At 45.0% G+C, this 18,209-nt stretch overlaps 1 protein-coding gene across 1 annotated transcript in view; it reads left to right on the top strand.

The window, feature by feature from the left end:
• The window catches only part of METTL24 (methyltransferase like 24), a 97,078-nt gene that overhangs the window by 21,260 nt on the left and 57,609 nt on the right, over positions 1-18,209 (top strand). Inside the window, exon 2 of the mRNA XM_040627632.1 lies at positions 13,437-13,535. Coding sequence (XP_040483566.1) covers positions 13,437-13,535 — 99 coding nt within the window. The remainder of the gene's footprint in view (positions 1-13,436; positions 13,536-18,209) is intronic.

Genomic DNA, 18,209 nt, shown 5'->3' with positions numbered 1-18,209 from the left:
CAGGAGGGCACAGGCAGAGAAGATGCTGAGTTCCAGCTGATCTGACAGGTTGGTTTGGGAGAGAGGTTAGGAATGCTTCCACTGTAATATTATGTTGAAGAAAATGAAAATTGTGCACCATGTTTTAGAGTATGTTGGAGTTACTTTATTTGTAAAACAAATTCCTACAAGGAGGAATGCATTTATTTACCTTTAAGAGAATCTACACAGCATAATTGTGCAGGTGGAATGTTGGGAACAAGATCAGGGTGGGTATGATCAGAAGGCGCATCCCTGCAAGGCTTTCTGGCATCAGCCCCACAGGACAAACAGAGTTCTCACCTCTACATAAACAATTAATTGTTCAGCATTTAACAAATAAAATTTACAGTAGCAAGTATTTATAGTTTCAAGTTTGCATGCCAACAGTCTTTGGAATTATGAATACAAACTTTCAATATAGTAGAAAAGCTTTGTGCTCTTCTTAACAAATAGGTTTCAGTGAAACCTAACTTAATGATTTCAAGAAGTAGAATATGTACAGGTTTAGCTTAAATTTGATAACTGGCATATAAATAGTTATTACCCTTTTTATCTATCGAACATTTAAGTTTGGAGCACCTGGGTGGCTCAGTTGGTTAAGCATCTGCCTTCAGCTCAGGTCATGATCTCAGGGTCCTGGGATTAAGCCCCACATCAGGCTCCTTGCTCAATGGGAAGTCTGCTTCTCCCTCTCCCTCTGCCCTGCCACCCTGTTCATGCTTTTTCTCTAATAAATAAATAAAATCTTTCTAAAAAGCCCATTTAAGGTTGATAATAACATTTCCATCTAAATAAATAAACAGTATTTATATTAAGCTGGATTAAGGTATTACTATAAAGCCCAGCTAGTGAATTTCCCGACTTTCATCAAAGTAATAAAAAAGTTGTCCTCAATCCCAAGAATTATATCATGTTCTTCCCTTCTTGGCATTTAAATCAATGTAAAAATGTCCCTTGGAATCATTTCTGTGGGGACTGTAAAGAAGTAAAACACATGGTGTTCTCATGGGTTTGTAGTCTGATTAGAGAAACAAGACCAACATACTCGAAACAGATTACACCAAACATTTGATTCGGTATAAAATGAGAAGTACAAGCAATAATTGTTGAAGAACCTGTTTTGCATAGTTTATTTTGCACATAGTAAAAGCTTGAGTGGTTAGGAAATTGGGGAAAGTATGTGGGACTAAATAAGTGGAATTTGAACTAACTAGTGAATAAGGGAAAGAATTGTGGGTAGGAGAAAAAGGTATGTTCAGGACAGGAGGCATTTAGGGAACAGACCAGAGAGTAGGATTTGTTTTATAATTCTAGAAGGTCCTATAAGATCCTAAGAAGGTCCTTATGGTCTTTATCTGTGTACCTCCTAACTTCCCTGAGTCTTGGCAATGAATTGTCTTTGATTCCACTTATTTTCTTTCCTTATTTCCCTGAGAGTGTCCATAAAACCAACAGTCTGTTCTAGCCTACCATTTAATCTCTGATGTTGTGGCATTGGGAGGGTTCAGTGGGGATGGGTGCATAACAATGATAATCATGTTTTACCCAGTGCCTTTTAGGTACCTGTATCAGTCAGGACAGGATAGCTTATGCTGCAGTAACAAATATCCTCAAAATTTCAGTGGATTAAAATAACATGTAATGTCTATATTAACAGGGAAACTAGGTATGGGGAAGAGAAAACTCTGAGAACTGGGATGGAGGCAGCATGGAGTAGCAGAGCAAGTATAGGACTAGTAGCCTAGAGGCCTGGCTCTGAGTCAGCCCACCTCCTCCTACCTATGTGACATTGGTATGCCATTTCATCGCTCTGAGCGTGATTTTCTTCAATCATAATATAAAGGAGTTGGTCTAGCTCATCCTTAAGTTCTCTTTGAATACAGTGATTCTCCATAAGTATGAAACAAGTAAAACTTGGAGCTGGAAGAGTTTCTGTGTTCTGGATTCTCCATTAGTCCTTCTTTCTCATACCGTTAAGAAATACGGTCAAAATTTTCATCAGCTTAGATCTGCTATATTTATTTGCACAATTTGTCCCCTTTACTCTTGTTATTTCTAGTCTGAAGTGGGAAAAGGGGACTGGGCCAGGGTTGGCTGCCATTTTAATAGTTTCACTTCTAACCTCAGGGATTCGCACTCTCATTCACCAGAGAGCTCTGAGTCCAGAGAGTTCCACGGTGGCAAACCCAATAAGAACTGACCTCTGAAAAAGTCTGCTGCTTTCAGCAATTCTTCATGTTCCTGAAAAAGCCCACTTAGTGATACAGATTGTAGATCTTTCCTTCCATTTAGGTTTGAAGCTTAAGTGCTTTTGGTTCCAGAGTTGTCCAGCGAGCTTTCTCTGCCTTGTTTTAATCTGCTGGTAGCTTCCCACAGATGACAGAGAAACATTTATTGGGACGCTTCTACTTGTCAGGCACCATAACTTACAGTGCATTCAGACAGAAGAATGTTCTATAAATATAGAATCACGAGAGGAATGTCTCAGAACTGGAGTCTTATCTCTAATCGTCAGTAGGATTCGCTCAGGCTACCTAATACTATATCACAATCAAAAGGGCCAGAGAGTGGCAATATGGACAATATGAAAGTGACAAAAGAGTTAATAATGAATGAAAATATACTGAAAACTGAGACCTACATACACACATGCATGCATACATACGTAATTGTTTGCAACTGATGACTTATATTCAATGGGATGTGATAGCCTCATCAGGAAGCTGCTGATGCCCTTGAACCACGTGGTAAAAGGTGGGTGGTTTGGCTGGAGTCCTGGACTCTGCTGTGCTCTTTTCCTTCTACCCACCCTGGGCTGTCCTACCCATGGCAGAGTACCTTATGTCTTTCTTGCTTATGTCCTTTCTCAAAGGAGACTATTCAAGCACCATCCAGTGTCTACCACTGATTTCCAGGGAAGGTCTTGCTCCCCACCTATGTGCTGTGCCACATGTGGCTGCTGTTGCACGTGTCAGCCTTTGGGGGTGGCTGCAGGGTGCTGTAGCTCTGTGATTCAGCTGCTTGGGGGTGCAGCCTCTGGGATGCATTCTTTCTGCCATGATCCCTGTCCCCCTGCACTTGGTGACTCTGGGTGATGCATTTTAATTCTCCTTGGTAATGAAAATCACATCTTGTTTAGACTCTAGAACTAAAACACTTTCCCTATAAGATTGGTGAGCAGCACTGAGTTTTACCATCGACAGACTTCCTGTTCAACATTGTGCCACAGAGCCTCCTCAGAGGCTCTAAGGCTGAGAGGCTAATGGGGCATCTGCATGGATGTGACTGGCAGTTTCGAGATCACAGTGAGGGGGCCTGTGTGGAGACCTGTGGTTTGGCCTGAGGTTTGAAGACTGATGTGAGCTGAGAGCCACCAAAGAGGCCTTATGCAACCCTGATTCCCAGGTGACCTTGTGGGGAGGATGGAGATGGCTGTGCAAGGATTGGGGAGCATCCCCTCTTTCATACCCCCCCATTCCCCTCTTCACTTCTCAATTCCTTTCCCTCCATCCCACTGGTTTTCCTGCCCCCCCCCCCAATCTGCTAACTCCACTTCTCCTTTGGCAGCTACTAAGGATCCAAGGATCCTTGAAATAGGTTTATAGGGGTGCTGCAGACCTTGCCTCCTGAGGCTGATGATTCAGAAACTGGTAAATACTTGGGGGAGATGTTAACTGACTGGGGTTTTCTAATTGGAGTAAGTCCATGAACCCTTAGCAGATTGATATTGATTCAGATGATGTTAAGCTTCTAGGATTTTGAATTCCAGAAGGTCTAGGTCCCCTATGTGTTTTGAATAGGGTGTGCATATATGTGGAAGTGTTCATGTGTGTGTGTGTGTGTGTGTGTGTGTGTGTGTGTGTGAGAGAGAGAGAGAATCCTTAAAAATGTGATTCCTGTTGTTTCTAAGTTCCTATTTGCTTTCTTAGGCGAACTTTCTTATGTAATCTTACTTTCATAAGGCAAATGAAACTCCTTCCTCCTTTGCTGGTTGACGTGGTGGTAATCTTACTTTCATAAGGCAAATGAAACTCCTTCCTCCTTTGCTGGTTGACGTGGTGCCACAGTGAGAAACGTGATTTGACATTTGAGTTCCTACTATGTATGCAGACGCTGTATAGTTTCGACATCATGAAAACAAATGAGAACCTTTGCATCGCATGGATCTATCCAGGAATTTGGCTTCTCTTTCACTGTCTATGATAAAAACCTGAAATACATTATGTTTTATTCTTTTAGCCATTCCCTTGTGCGTTCCAATCTCACCCAGACTTGAACTATTTTGACACGCACAGAAAACGGGGGGAATTTAAAGATGTCAGTTGAAGAACAAAACCCAGATCAAATTTGTTTGGCATTTCTTTCCCACTTACTGAAGATAACTTGGAGATTAAATCTAGAGCTGAGCATCTATTCTTTCTTGTCCTTAATTCCTTCCTCAAAGTTATCAGGGCCTGCTTGAATTATAGTGCATTTTTTCTTGTCAGGGTTGATTTGATTTCTGGTTCCCTCGCCTCCCAGCCTACACTCTGTGTAATGACGCAGAGGTGGCAGATTGATGGGCAAAGGATTCCGAATGCTGCTCTGGAGTTGGGTTTCAGCATGTGTGCTGTCTGCTGCCAGAGGCATTTAGCAGATGGACTTGGAGAGGTGGGACTGGGTCTTCAGAGGGAGGGGCCCTCACGGTAAGAGGCCCCTGTGGGATGGGCTCTGCTTTTCCCACCTCACCCTTCAGACCCTGGTCCACTGCTAAGGCCATCACAAGATTAATAGACTCAGCTTTTGTTGTGTTTAGTTTCAAACAGTTTGAGTATGATGTGTCTGGGCATGGATTTCTTTGAGTCTGTTTGGGGCTTGCTGAGATGCTTAAATCTTTAGGTTTATAACTGTTGTCAAATTTGGGCCCCTTTCAGCCATTATATCTTTATATATATATTATATATATGTATTTTATATATATATATATATTATATATATATATATAATTTTTTTCCCCTCTCTTTTTTTCCTGCACTGCATTCTTTCTCTTCCTCCTCTGGCATTCCAGTGACTGAAAGTTAGACCTCTTGATACAGCCTCACAGGTCCCTGAGGCTCTTTTCACCTCTTTTTTCCTCTCTGTTGTTCAGATTGGATACTCCCTGTTGGTCAGTCTTCAAGTTCACTGACTGTTTCTTGTGTCCTATCCATTCTGCTGCTGAGTCCATCCACTGAGATTTTTGTTTTGGTTATTGCATTTTTCAGTTCTAAAATGTCCTTTTGGAGAGACTATGGACTCTGGGAAACGAACTGAGGGCTTCAGAGGGGAGGGGGGTGGGAGAATGGGATAGGCTGGTGATGGGTATTAAGGAGGGCACATATTGCATGGTGCACTGGGTGTTATACGCAAATAATGAATCATGGAACATTGCATCAGAACTAAGGATGTACTGTATGGTGACTAGCATAACATAAAAAATTATTATAAAAAATAAAATGTCCTTTCGGCTCTTTATATCTCCTATTTCTTTGCTGAGACTTTCTATCTTTCCACTGGTTTCAAGATGTATGCTCTTACTTCTTGCAGTATTTCTATAATAGTTGCTTTTAAGTTTTTGTCAAATAATTCCAACATCTGTTTTATGCTTGCATTGGCATTTATTGATTGTCTTTTCCCCACACCAGTTGAGATGTTCCTGATTCTCCTTGTGCTGAGTAGTTTTGGGTTATATCCTGGACATTTTGTATATTATATTATGAGACTCTGAGTCATGTTTAAATACTACAGATAAGGTTGATATATTTGTTTTCACAGACAGTCTGGTTGGATTCACGTCTCAAATTTCAGCCAGCCTTCTGGGGATTGTGATTTCAATATCAGTCCTGTTTTCAAAGCCTTTGTGGTGTTTTCTCTCAGATCTGTCCCACATGCATGCCACCCACTATCCGGTCTGGGACGCTGCAAAGGTCTGTCACCTTGTTTCCCAAAGCCTTTGGTATGCTAACAAGGGTCAGATCCATGCTCCTGCAGTTCAAGGGGAGCACAGGACTTCATAAACCGCTTTATGGGTTGCTTTCCTTTTCCAAGATTTCCTCAGTATTATCCAGTTCCCTGTGGTTTCTGAACCTCTGGCCGGAAAGGTTGGGTTTTAGTTACCTCTGCTCTGCCTGTGCTTTGCTGCATACTTCTGGTAACTGTGCCGGAGTCTAAGGCTGAGATGTGGGAGAGAGACAGAAAATACTCACTAGGGGCTCACCCCATCTTCTTACAGTCACAGCCACAGATCAAAGAGTAAGCTTCCCTTTCGTCAGAGTTTTAGGTGCCTGTGGCCCTCTGCTTGGTTTCCACCACTGCAGTGGTGGGATGCTTGAACGGAGAAAAGGAAGAAAAAGGACAGGAAAAAATGGGGGATTTTCCCCACTCTCTTTTAGCATTAGGAGACCCCTTCCATGCTGGAGTCTGAATGAAGAGGGGGCTTCTCCTGATGCTCTTGGTCTGTACCAATGCCCACTTCTAGTATGTGGCTGCCTTGAGTAGGGGGCAGGAAGGAGGACCCCAGAAGAAAAAGGCATGGTGACCTCACTGCAGGTTCCGTGGTACTTTGAATTCTGGTCTTCTTCTCCAATCTGCCTGCTAGTATTTACTTTTCAGATTCCTCAAGTCACTTCTCCATGCCTTCTGGCCAGGTTTTATTGCTGCATTCAGTATAAGACACAGGGTCGGGGGGCTCCTGGGTGGCTCAGTGGGTTAAGTGTCTGTCTTTGGCTCAGGTCGTGATCTCAGGTCAAGATCTCAGGGTCCTGGGATCGAGCCCCACGTGAGGCTTTCTGCTCAGCAAGGAGTCTGCTACTCCCTCTCACTCTCCCTCTGTGCTTTCCCTCTCTCTCTCTCTCTCAAATAAATAAGTAAAATCTTAAAAAAAAAAAAAAAAGGAAAAGAAAGGAAAAAAAGAAAGATACAGTGTGGGGGTGTGCTTACCCATCTTTATCCAGAAGTGAAACCGAGATTCTTTTTTTAAATGAAATTTTTGCATGGAGTACCTGAATTTTAAATGTCACCACAACATGTGTAACTGACCCTTGCTCTTTTTGAAGCAGGCCTAAGTGTGAGAAAAAGGCCCACAAGCACAGAGAGGGGAAGGTGTGTAAGCAGCCACCCCAGATACTCATAGAGCCCCGCACACTCACTCAGGCCAAGTCCTAAAAACCATGATTATCTAAGGGCATTACAGAAAGGTAGTGGCTGATGCTCGCATACTCTCAGCTGCGCCTGGAGACCCAGGTCCTGCCCAGGGACTGTATTGCCGCCCCTCCCCCAACCCAACAACTCCCACAACCCCCTCCTCCTTCTAAAAAGGAATAAACAATTTCCTTCAATCATTGTTTCCTGCCCACTAACAGATGCTCCTAATTAGCACACAATTGCAAAATAAATAGATTTTGCTTGTTTTGGGTTTGTTTCTCCGAGAAAGCTTAGACTTCCCCAACAGCACATCAACACATGCTCAGCGGGTTGTTTAGTTTGACTCAAGGACTCACAACCTTGTTCTTTTCCACGGGCACGACCGTAATGCAGAGAATCTGTTGTTAGCCATCTCTCCCAACGCAAAATTACTGGTTCTAAAACCTGTCAGGAACTTGCTTGCTGTGGGAATATGGATTTGGGAGTATTGAAACTTCATAAAAAGATCTCAAACACTTCACCAGTTATCCAGCACAATAAAGAAACAACCATTTAAATCACTCATCCTATAATTTTATCCCTAAAGAGCTATGGCATTGAAACAGAGAAATGGACCATTAGAAGCTATCCTTTGGCTTATTTTATATTTGTATTTTACAGAAATATGTTAAAAAAATGCTTGTGGTATGATCCTTGTTTGACAGTTCCTATGGGGGCCCCATGAGGTCATTCACGTCTGTGTTGTGGGGGGAACTGTCTGTGAAGAAGAAAGCAGTTATTGCAGGGTGCAAGACAAGGAAAGCTTGTGCACCAGGCAGAATCGATGGCTCTCTTTCTGGGTCATGGGTGGGTCTGCTTTTCTTAGTAATTTTTTTTTTTTTTTAATGCAACCAGTTTTACTTGGGGCCTGTGGTCTTGAATTAAGACATTCCTATTACACGCGTAAGTGTAGGCTGGTAGGCAAAAGAGTACTTTAAAACATTGCTTTGTCTTTCGCATTATCTTTTAATAGTAAAATCTTGGAATTCAGTTTCTTTTGCTTGAAAGAATCATTTTTTTTTCAAGAAACAAATTTAATGCTGAAATCATAAATTATAAAACTACCTGAAAGCCTCAAGGCTATGCTCGTTGTGGTCTTTTTGAGCTGGGTCCATTATCTGTGTGCACTGGCTGGACTGACTCAGTAATCACTTTTTTTAAACCCCGTGGGATGCAGAATCTCAGATGTCTGCAAAACAGCCTCAGGACGACATGAGTATATATCTTCTGCTATCCTTAATCTTAATTTTTGGAATTTTTTTCTCTGCACTCAAAACATACTAGAGGAAGCCAGCTCACTTTTCAATGCACGTGGCCTGGAGAAAGTGCCAGATAAAGCCTTCACAAACAAAGTGGGGGCTGCCTCTTTCCCTCAGAAGTCTGGAACCCTGTCTTCCCTGGGCCGCCTGTCCATGCTGGGGGAGAGGCTCCTTTGTATGAGTAGCCTGGTGGCTCAGGGGGCAGGACCATGGACTGCAAAGATGTAGAGGGGCCCTCGTCCCTGCAGTGGCTCACGAGGATGGCTCCTTCTCTGCGGCAGCTCCCTGTTGTGCTCCATGTGACATTTTAGTCCAGGTCTGCTGGGGACAGACAGACCAGCCCCGAATGACAGTACAAGCACCCCTTTGTGCTGTAGCTGCTCCTTTACCCAACCCGAGAGGAAGTGGGGGTGGCAGACAGGCCTGGGAATCCATGTTTCCACCTCCTGGGAGTGACGGGGGTAGCATCGTTCTGAGCACATGCTATGTGGAGCACATGGGTAACAGTGGACGCTGCCATGTAGGGAATTGTTTGGGGATAAAATCATGATAAAAAATTTTTTTTAAAAGAAGAAGGGCTTTTTTTTTTTTTTTTTTTTTTTTTGCTTTGGTTTGGTTCTGCCTTGTTCTATTAAACACCAGCCATTGGTGTTCTCAGGCGCTCAGAGAATTCTGTCGGCGGGATGTTTGGAAGGACAAATATTGATGCGTGCGCTAGAGAATTAAGACAAATGATAATTGAAAGAGATGATAAAAGCTAGTGGCTTCCTTGGGGAAATAATCACGAACTGCTGTCAGACTGATTCCAATAAGAACATTACTTTATGTGAAATGTTTTTTAAACAGCTCAACCAAAGCATTAAGCCAGACTACTTCTAGGGCATCTCTTCGCGGCATGTTTCTATCACGCGTCCGTCCGACGCACGTCGACGGGTAGTCACTGGTCCAGCTGCCGCGTTGAGCTTCACCGTGATCAACGCTCCGCTGGCAACGAGCAGTATCAGACGGCACGCAGGACCCCATTCGCGGATCCTGAAGATACTCTGTGGTTTTACTGTGCTGATTCACCATGCGGATTCACGGTTATTGATTTGCCAAGTTATTTTTGTGGGTCCGCTCAGGTGAAGCGGCCCCTGCTGTGTTTAGGGTGTCTCTGTAATGAAGCCTTTGGGCTTTCTTGCAGTGGAGACTGCTTGCCACTATCTGCATTTGTTATTTTTTTGGCATTTATGTTGGGGTTATACTTGGGGCCTCCATCTCTTTGTGACCCCATTTACCCAAGAGAGATATCTGTCAGAGCCCCTAAAGAACTGCATGGCATTTATTGGGTTAAAGCTGTATTAAATTATCCTGTACCAAATTGTAACCCGGAGCCTGGCACGAGGCACGAGTGTCCACTGAATGAATGAATGACTCCCTGGTCAAGTCTCATTGCCTCTTTCCAAGGAAGCGATCCAGGAGACCTTCCATTTGCCTCTCCAGATCCACTTTCCACCCTTCTCCTTCTGTTCTGCACCCCCAGAGGCTGACTAACCATAGCCTCCCTCTTCTCTGCCTTCTCTTGCCTTTGACAGTTAGTGTGGGTATATACTAGGACTGGATGTGCTGGGATTGGCTTTGTTTCTTGATTGAATGCCTTCTCCATACAGTGCCCCCCTCTGGGTTCCACAAATTCCTCCTCCTCCTTGTTCCTTCGAGCTGAGGGTTTGTGAGGGCTCTCTAGTGCTACCAGCCATGGATATTACACTATTCCTCATGCATTTCCTTAAACCCTGCTCACACCTTTATAAGTAGTCTTTCTATTAAATTCTTCTCAAATTTGCCAGTGGGAAGGAGCCCACCGTATCCTGCTGGAACTCTGACTGATATTTGCCCAAGTCACCCAGATGACAAAGTTAGTTATAATCTAGATATCCTAATCTGTCTCTCTTGTATTATTTCAAGTAAACACTCTCTTCTAGGCCAGTCTCCCTCCAAATTAGAATCAAATACAGCCGGGGTCAGCAAACTACAGCTATGTGGGCCAAATCCAGCCTGCAACCTATTTTTGTAAACAGAGTTTTATTGGAGGACGGCCATGACCATTGGTTTACTCGCTGTCTATGGCTGCTTTTGAGCTGGAGCAGGAGGTGAGGAATTGTCACAGAAAGTGTACGGCCTGCAAAGCCTAAAGTATTTACTGTTTCACACCTTATAGAAAGAATTTACTGATTCTGGATTTCGAGGAAGACCATCATGTCCGAACTTCATCATTTTTATCAAGAGGCTCCTGGGCCAGATGCTGGGGGCACTTGTGAGTGGCCATAGGATGAGGACACGAGGAGTTTTAACCCCAGGCCTAGACAGGTTTTCTCGAAGCACTGTGTTGTGGCAGTTTGGCAAGGCACTCTCTCATGTGACCAAAAAAACTGGGAGGTATTTGTATTTAAATGTGCTTATAATGTATGATTTCATAATTAAATAATTTCCTGAAAAGAATTGCTCTCCCTAACATTTCAGCATTTCCCTGTCAAAGTTACCAGACAGCACTCCTTGGGAGAGGCCAGGTTTTGTTCATATCAGTGGTCCCGGACCAGTGTCTGGCACAGAGACTGATGCTCAGTCTTGTTTGACCAAGGGGTAATCAGCATCTACTTCAGAGAAGGGGGAAGAGTAGGGGGTGGTGGTGGATGGTATTAACTGGGAAGATATATTACTGTCCTCAGGCTTTCTCTGATTACAGTCTCGGCCTGCTCAAATTTCACAGAACAACAACAGCTAGAAGAAAACGCCGTGTACCCAGAAAAGGTGCCCCTCAGGGCACACTGGTTACATCATCTGTGGGGTTCGGTGCAAAATGAAAATGCGAAGGCCCCTTGTTCAAAAATTATTAAAGAATTTCCAGATAGCATCAGCAGAGCATTGAGCCCAGCACAGGCCCCTCTAAGACGGCACAGGTCGCGCCCCCAGGAGACCGCTGCTGAGGAGAAGGCCGCTCGTGGGAGATCAGTGAGGATTCCTTCAGTCTAGAGAATGGCAGGTGCAGACCTGTCTGGACACTAAGACTGTGGGCTCTAGGTCTTGGTGCGATGATAGGAAGCTAATAACGTCTAACCTGAAATAACGCTTTTCACTCACCAAGTGTTCGCATTTACCTCAGACCCCCGCGCCAGGGGCGTTCCTCTTCCCCAAACCACACACCTGGCTGGACGCTGACTAACCTGCCTGCTCCCCCACTCCTCCTAGCTTTCTGTTGCACCTCAGGTCCCCTAGACCACCCCATGTAGGGGCAACCCCGCCCCCCCCACATTAATACTGAAGCATATCAGGGCTAGCCTGTTTAGGTATTTCTTTTTTGGGTGACAGACGGTCCTGCCATAATACTCGTCTTAGTCTTTTTGGGCTGCCATAACCAAACAGCACAGACTGGGGGCTTACACACAAAAGAAATGTATCGCTCAGAGTTCTGGAGGCTGGCAGTGCACGATCAGGCTGCCTGCAGAGTTGGTTTCCAGGAAAGGCCCTCTTTGGGGTTGCTGCCTTCTCGCCATGTCCTCCCATGGGGGAAGGGGCTAGGGAGCTCTGTGGGGTCTTTTATAGAAGAGTACTAATAGCATTCAGGAGGGCTCCACCCCCATGACCTAAGCACCTCCCAGAGGCCCCACCTCGCATCATATTGGTCATTAGGATTTCAACCTATGAATATGGGGAGGGGGACACACACATTCAGACCATGGCAATACCTGAGGAATGAACAATGTGTACACATGAATGGTGCCTGTGTCTGTCCCCAGAAACTTCCCTTGCCTCCTTCGTCATCATAAAAGCGGTTTAAGGGCCCTAAGCACTCTGCAGAAACCCCCGTACCAGGACACCCAGAATCTTTCCTTATGCCAGACATTCACCCTGCCAGCTGCTGGGGTGTCTCTCCACCCACCTGCTTCCCCGCCCTACACCCTGAGCCCTCCTCTTCCCCTTAGAATCATAGCAAGACTCTGGGGAGTTTCTAAGGAGTGATAACTATCGGGTGGAGCTTTGAACTCGAGGAAGGACTTCATGACTTGTGCTTCCTTTCAACTGGAGCGATCCTACTTTTGTTTCTTCCAGACCCCTGTGATCCCCCAGCCCTTCACCTATCCCACCACCCTTGCTACAAAAGGGGGGCTAGCATTCATCTCTAGCCACTCTGCTTGTGGGAGCTCCTCATGTCCTCTGCTGAAAGGTGGCTTCCCCTTGGGGCGCCTGGGAGGCTCATTCGGTTAAGCATCCGACTCTTGATTTCAGCTCAGGTCGTGATCTCGGGGTCGTGGGTTCAAGCCCCGCATTCAGCTCCACACTGGTCGTGGAGCCTACTTAAAAAAAAAAAAAAGGTGGTAGCCCCTTGCTAGAAGGCCACCCTTGTCAGCTGTGGTGGGGACAGCTTCAGGGTCCTCTCCTGCAGGTGCACAGCCCCAGAAGCCAGGCACGCTGAGATCTAGAACTCCAAGGGATGCCGCCCTATCTCCCTGTGTTGGGGAAGACACCCAAGCTCCCCAGGGATTTCAGGCATTATGGTGCCTCAACAACAAAGCTGGCCCTTAGGGAGGGGCAGGGTTCTGAAGCTCTAAGCTTTGGAAACCGTAGTAGATAGGGGAGTTTTCCTTCGAATGGGGAGTGGCACTGTGTCATACAAAGCCATGGTTGGGAGAGCCTGATGGGGTCAAGTGGAGTTTGCTCTTGATCAGATGTCCCCAGGCCTTTGCAGTCTTCTGCTTAACCCAGTAGCTGGGCTTTCCCAGGCCCTGTCTGCTTCCCTGTGACTGATGTGACCTTAATGACAGCAGCTCCAAACTGGCTCCCCACGGCCTGTGCTCAGACACGTTCATTTTGCAGGCAGCTAAAGCAGCCATGCAGCCTCGCCGAAATTCTGTGTCCTTGTCGCCCCCACCCCGAGCGCCTCAACCCTTTATACATGGACCTGGTTTCTGTCTTTCACAGGGTCCCCGGTGGCATATAGATCTGCAGCCGTGGGCGGGCCCTGCTCGGTCCCTGGAGGAAGAAGTCTTGCGGTTCCTGAGATACATCAGCACCCCCCAGGTTGTATTCTCGACGCAAGTGGGTTTGGAAACACTGTGAAAGATCCTGAGCAGCCCCCTTTAAAAAAGGGTTTGATCGTGACGGGGTGGGGAGGTTCTCAGGGACTCCCGGTAGGGACTTGGTAGAGACAGAGTTTCTGAGGCCTTGCTGCTTAAATTTGTCCACTTACTTAGAGGCAGATAAGATGCCTTCTATTTGCTTCAGCACCCTCTGCCTTCCAGGGGCACCATCATCTGGAAATGTTTTAATGATTCATCCCGACGTGTTTTAAAGACCCACTTTAGCAAATTGCTTTGGAAAGCCATTTGAAGCGACAGATTCATGCCCGTGAGTAGGCAGTCAAGTGTGTCACAAAAAACCCCCATCATCTGGAGGTTCAAGTTCCATTTTGTATTTGGAGGAATCTGCCTTCTCGCTTTTCTCCCACAGATGCTCGGCAGACCGAGACCCGCTAGGCCAGAGAGCCGAGGCGATGTTGCAGACAGTCTGAGAAGCTACCGAGTCCAAAGGCACTCAGTTCTTAGGGCATTGAAAATCATGACGGCGCATCGGCCTTTATTAGTGGCTTAACACATTGTGGCAGCTCCCGCCTCGGCTGAGTCTGTGCCCCCAGCAAGGAAAGGGACTGTCCACAGCAGAGTCTATGGCTCTTGACAAGTGAATCAGGAGATTCCATCCTCAAGTAGCCTCATCCTGGGGACAGAGAGACGTTAGAGAAGATCAAGGCCCGAGGGAAACTTTGCTCTGAACTGAGAGGTGTTAGGAAATTAGGAACTCACACTGCCTAGAAGGTGCGTAGGCCCACTGGGAAGGTGCCCTGGGGGGCTGGTGTGGCACTGGAGGTCCCTGGCCCTTTGGATGTCCCTTCAGCCCCCCAGTTCTGGGCATCCCACTTCTCCTCCAACACCGTCCTGGCAGCAGAGCCCATTTTTCATCTGTGGAGAGAATATGTTTCTAGATCTTTAGAAGGCTAGTATGGGGTAAAAGAAAGTCCCATTTTTCATATGCAGTCAGACAATTGGATCTTAATATCTGTCACCTAGACATGGAAGTAAAAGCTTGTTGAATTAATCATGAGTTATGTAGGATGATAAATTGATCCCTCTGCTTTACATAATTTCATCTTATTTTGCTGCTGCAAATTAATTTGGTGGACTTTCATAGACTTCATTAAAATGCTGAAATTTTAATTTTATGGTTTGGTTTTACATGAAGGACCTCTTGACTGTGACTTTAAGAAGCCCTTAAGGCACCGGAGAAAAATCCGAGGTGTTAACTTTATGAGTTGGATTTGAGAACTGTGGGCTCCACCCCCCAAAATAAATTGACCAAGTAAAAGCCCCCCAATCCCATTTTATATGTATTTCGGGTTAACGTTCTGTAACTTATGAAAGACGTATTTACCTAGAAGAAGCTCGTGAGGTATGGAAGGGTTATTTCAAGCCCCTCTTGGATTTTTTCCATGAGTTGTACGTTGAGAGGAGAAAAATTTTGAGGGGCAAAGAAAAGCATCCTACAATGTAGCCTGATGCGACCCTGGGCAATTTATTTTGCTTCTCTGACTCTCCCTGTTCTGATCTTGAAAAGGAAGAGAGTTATTAAATTACTTCTTGGGTTTCTCCCAGTTCTGCGAGCTTGTACTGTGCAAGAGTAATAAGGATCGTGGTGGACTAAGTATTTTTGAGCACCTGCTTCATGCCAGGAGCTGTGCCAGACCCTGGGAATATAGTCTCTGCCCTCAAGCGGCTAATAAACTAGTTGGGAGGGTAGATAAATGGACATATTGTTCAGCTTGGTGGGTGCAACAGTAAAGATATGGTTGTTGGCACTCACTAGAAGGATATTCATCCTCCAGAAAAACTGAGATAAAGTTCTGGATCTCACAGGGGTTTTGTAATCAGGGGTCATTTTGCCCAGGTGAGGTCCTATGCTTTTCTGTACTTCAAAGTCACTGGGAAGCCAGCAGGTGCGAGCTCCTCAGAGATGACACTGATTCTTAATCAGAATCCTTTGCTAAACAGCGTTCCCTTCCCCTCTCTATGTAATGCAGAGAGTTGGTTTTTGTTTTTTGGCTGTTTTGGGCGCTGAGGCTTCATTTAGAACTCATCTTGACAATGAAAGCCTACAAAACTGGAAGAATATTAGAGTCACTATTCCCTAAAATTTCCACAGTTAGCAGTAGTGAGTCATAACGGGCCAGGGAGGAAAAAACCCTCTGAAGGTACTGAAGCAAATTCCACCCCACCCTCTGATGCCGCTTTGTAAAATTAAAAAAAAAAAAAAAAAAAAGCTCTCTCTCATATCTGTGTTCAAGCTTGCACAGCAAGGCCCAGCATTTGATGTGTTCATCACGGATGTATTCAGTCCTGAATTCAGCAGGCATTTGTGGAGGCCTGTTCGGTGGCCGCGCTGACCAGGGCACACAACCTGAATCAAATACCTGCACACAGTGGCACACAGCTAGGACGCCAGAGTGTTGGGTGGGAGAGCTTCCCCAGGCCAGGGGAGCTTGGAAACAGAAGCACAGGCCAGGGCACAGTGTGGCATTAGACTGCAGTGGGATGGCGCCCCTAGACTTGCACATTGTGGCGGCCCTGATAGCATGACCGGACCTGAGTTAATGAAACACCAGAGGAAGTGGTGTTTGGGGGAGTGTGCACCACACTGAGCTCAGTTTAATTAGGTGATATTGTTTTCTAATGTCAAAGACCAGAATTACATCGCTAAGTTCCGGAGTCCATGATACACTGTCTGCTGCTAACAAGAAATGGTTAAATCATAAACAGTGCTCTGTTCTAAGGGAAGCCTCCAGATCCAGCTTTTTATGGCCACCCCCAAACCATATGCCTCTAGGAAGCATGCCTTGCAGCATAAAATTAAGCAACAGTTGCTGTTTTAAAAAAGAAAAAATAGATTTTAAAACTCTATCTATCTATCTATCTATCATCTAGCCATCTAGCCATACAACTATCCATTATCTATCTATCCACCTGTCCACCTATCTATCCATCCATCCATCCATCCATCCATTCACCTAATCATCTACCCATCTATCTCTTTGTAAGAGTAAAACATAAGAACCCAAGCCCTGGAGATGCAGATTTTACAACTTTATAACAATAGTGTCTATTATATTTACTGCTACACACACTCACCCTGGGATAAAAGCAACAAAAATACAACTCTTTCCTTAAATTTTGCCTTTCAAAATAATGGTATTACATAAACATACCATTGATCATTGAACTGATTCTTGCCAGAAGTCCCCAAATTTTAAGGGCTCCCTTTGCCAGATTCTACTGATGGGTTGCCAGAAATTCTATTCCATCTTTTGGGATACCAAATGAAATGAGAATAAACTAACCCCTTTAAGGGGTGCCTGGCTGGCTCAGTCGGTAGAGCACGTGACTCTTGATCTCAGGGTTGTGAGTTTGAGCCCCACGTTGAATGTAGAGATTAATAAATAATAAATACATACATACATAAGTAAAAGTAAAATCTTAAAAAATAAATGAATCCCTGTAAGTTAAATAACTAAAATGCATTTCAGAAAACATTTTTTCCTGGAATCTCTTCTTCTTTGCCCAGGCCTAATTTGCTAAAATTACAAGGGGAATTAGAGAGAGAGAACATAATTACTGGAGTTGGAGCTTAGCTAGGAGTTACTGCCCTCGATTATTTTGCTTGTAAGAGTTTATTGAAGCCCTGGCCATAAATCTTAATGAGAAAGTTTGAAAAATCAATATTTAATTAATTTTTAGGAGCTGAATTTTACAGAGTACTCCCAGTTGTTTTCAAAAGCTGATGTCTACCAGTGAGATGGTTAATAAATGGTTAAAATGGAAAAACTCCTGTGTTATATTTTTGAGCAAGGAGAGGAAAGGGCAACGTTAGCAGAGAGATTGAACAGAAAAGAATGTCTTTCCAACAGGGATGTATCTGTGCAAGATGAAATCTGGGAAGAAGAAGAAATGCTTGAAGTGTCAACTTTAATAGAATAAGACTCTCCTCCATTGAAAGGAAGGGCAGCTGAACCTCAAAGCCCTGAACCTTGGCCTTTATTACTTATCTGATTCCTGGAGGCCTCTCCTTAAGTGTCATTGCCTGCCTGGCTGGCTTTTTGCTAGGGGTAGGTTTGGAGGGGTTGCTGGTTTCCTTTTAAAGATCTGGCCCAAGTGTAGCCTCCTCCCTGAATTTGCTAAGGCACAGGTGAGGCCAGGCTGGAACGTTTCCATGGGGCTTTACAGAAGGGCATCTGTCAGCTCGCAGGATGACCTGCAGGAGAATCACCTGGAGGAGTGCACTAACATGCATGTTCCCAGGCATCGGCCTCAAAGATTTGGACTCTAGAGAACCGGAGTGGGACTCAGGAATCTGTATTTTCAGGTCCCTCCCGGGTCCATCAGAATGTAGGTAGACCACACCTTGAGAAACAGGGCAGGCAAGGCGAGAGTCAAGTTTCAGTGGTATTAGGAGGGAGTTAGGAACAAGAACCTGTGAACGTCCATAGCCTGTTCTGTCATTAGGGAGGTTCTTAGGGAAGAGTACACACAAAGGAGTGGGAATCATCATACCGCTTTAATAAAAATACGCTAGAAAGCTGCCCTAGAGCAAATGGGACAGGCTTTGGCGGTCCAGCTCTGCTTTCGGAGCCTGCAGGACTGTGGGGCAGAG

The sequence above is a fragment of the Ursus maritimus genome, unplaced genomic scaffold (genome assembly GCF_017311325.1).
Source record: "Ursus maritimus isolate PB19 unplaced genomic scaffold, ASM1731132v1 scaffold_13, whole genome shotgun sequence".
NCBI lineage: Eukaryota > Metazoa > Chordata > Mammalia > Carnivora > Ursidae > Ursus > Ursus maritimus.
This window is presented reverse-complemented; position numbering and strand designations above follow the sequence as displayed.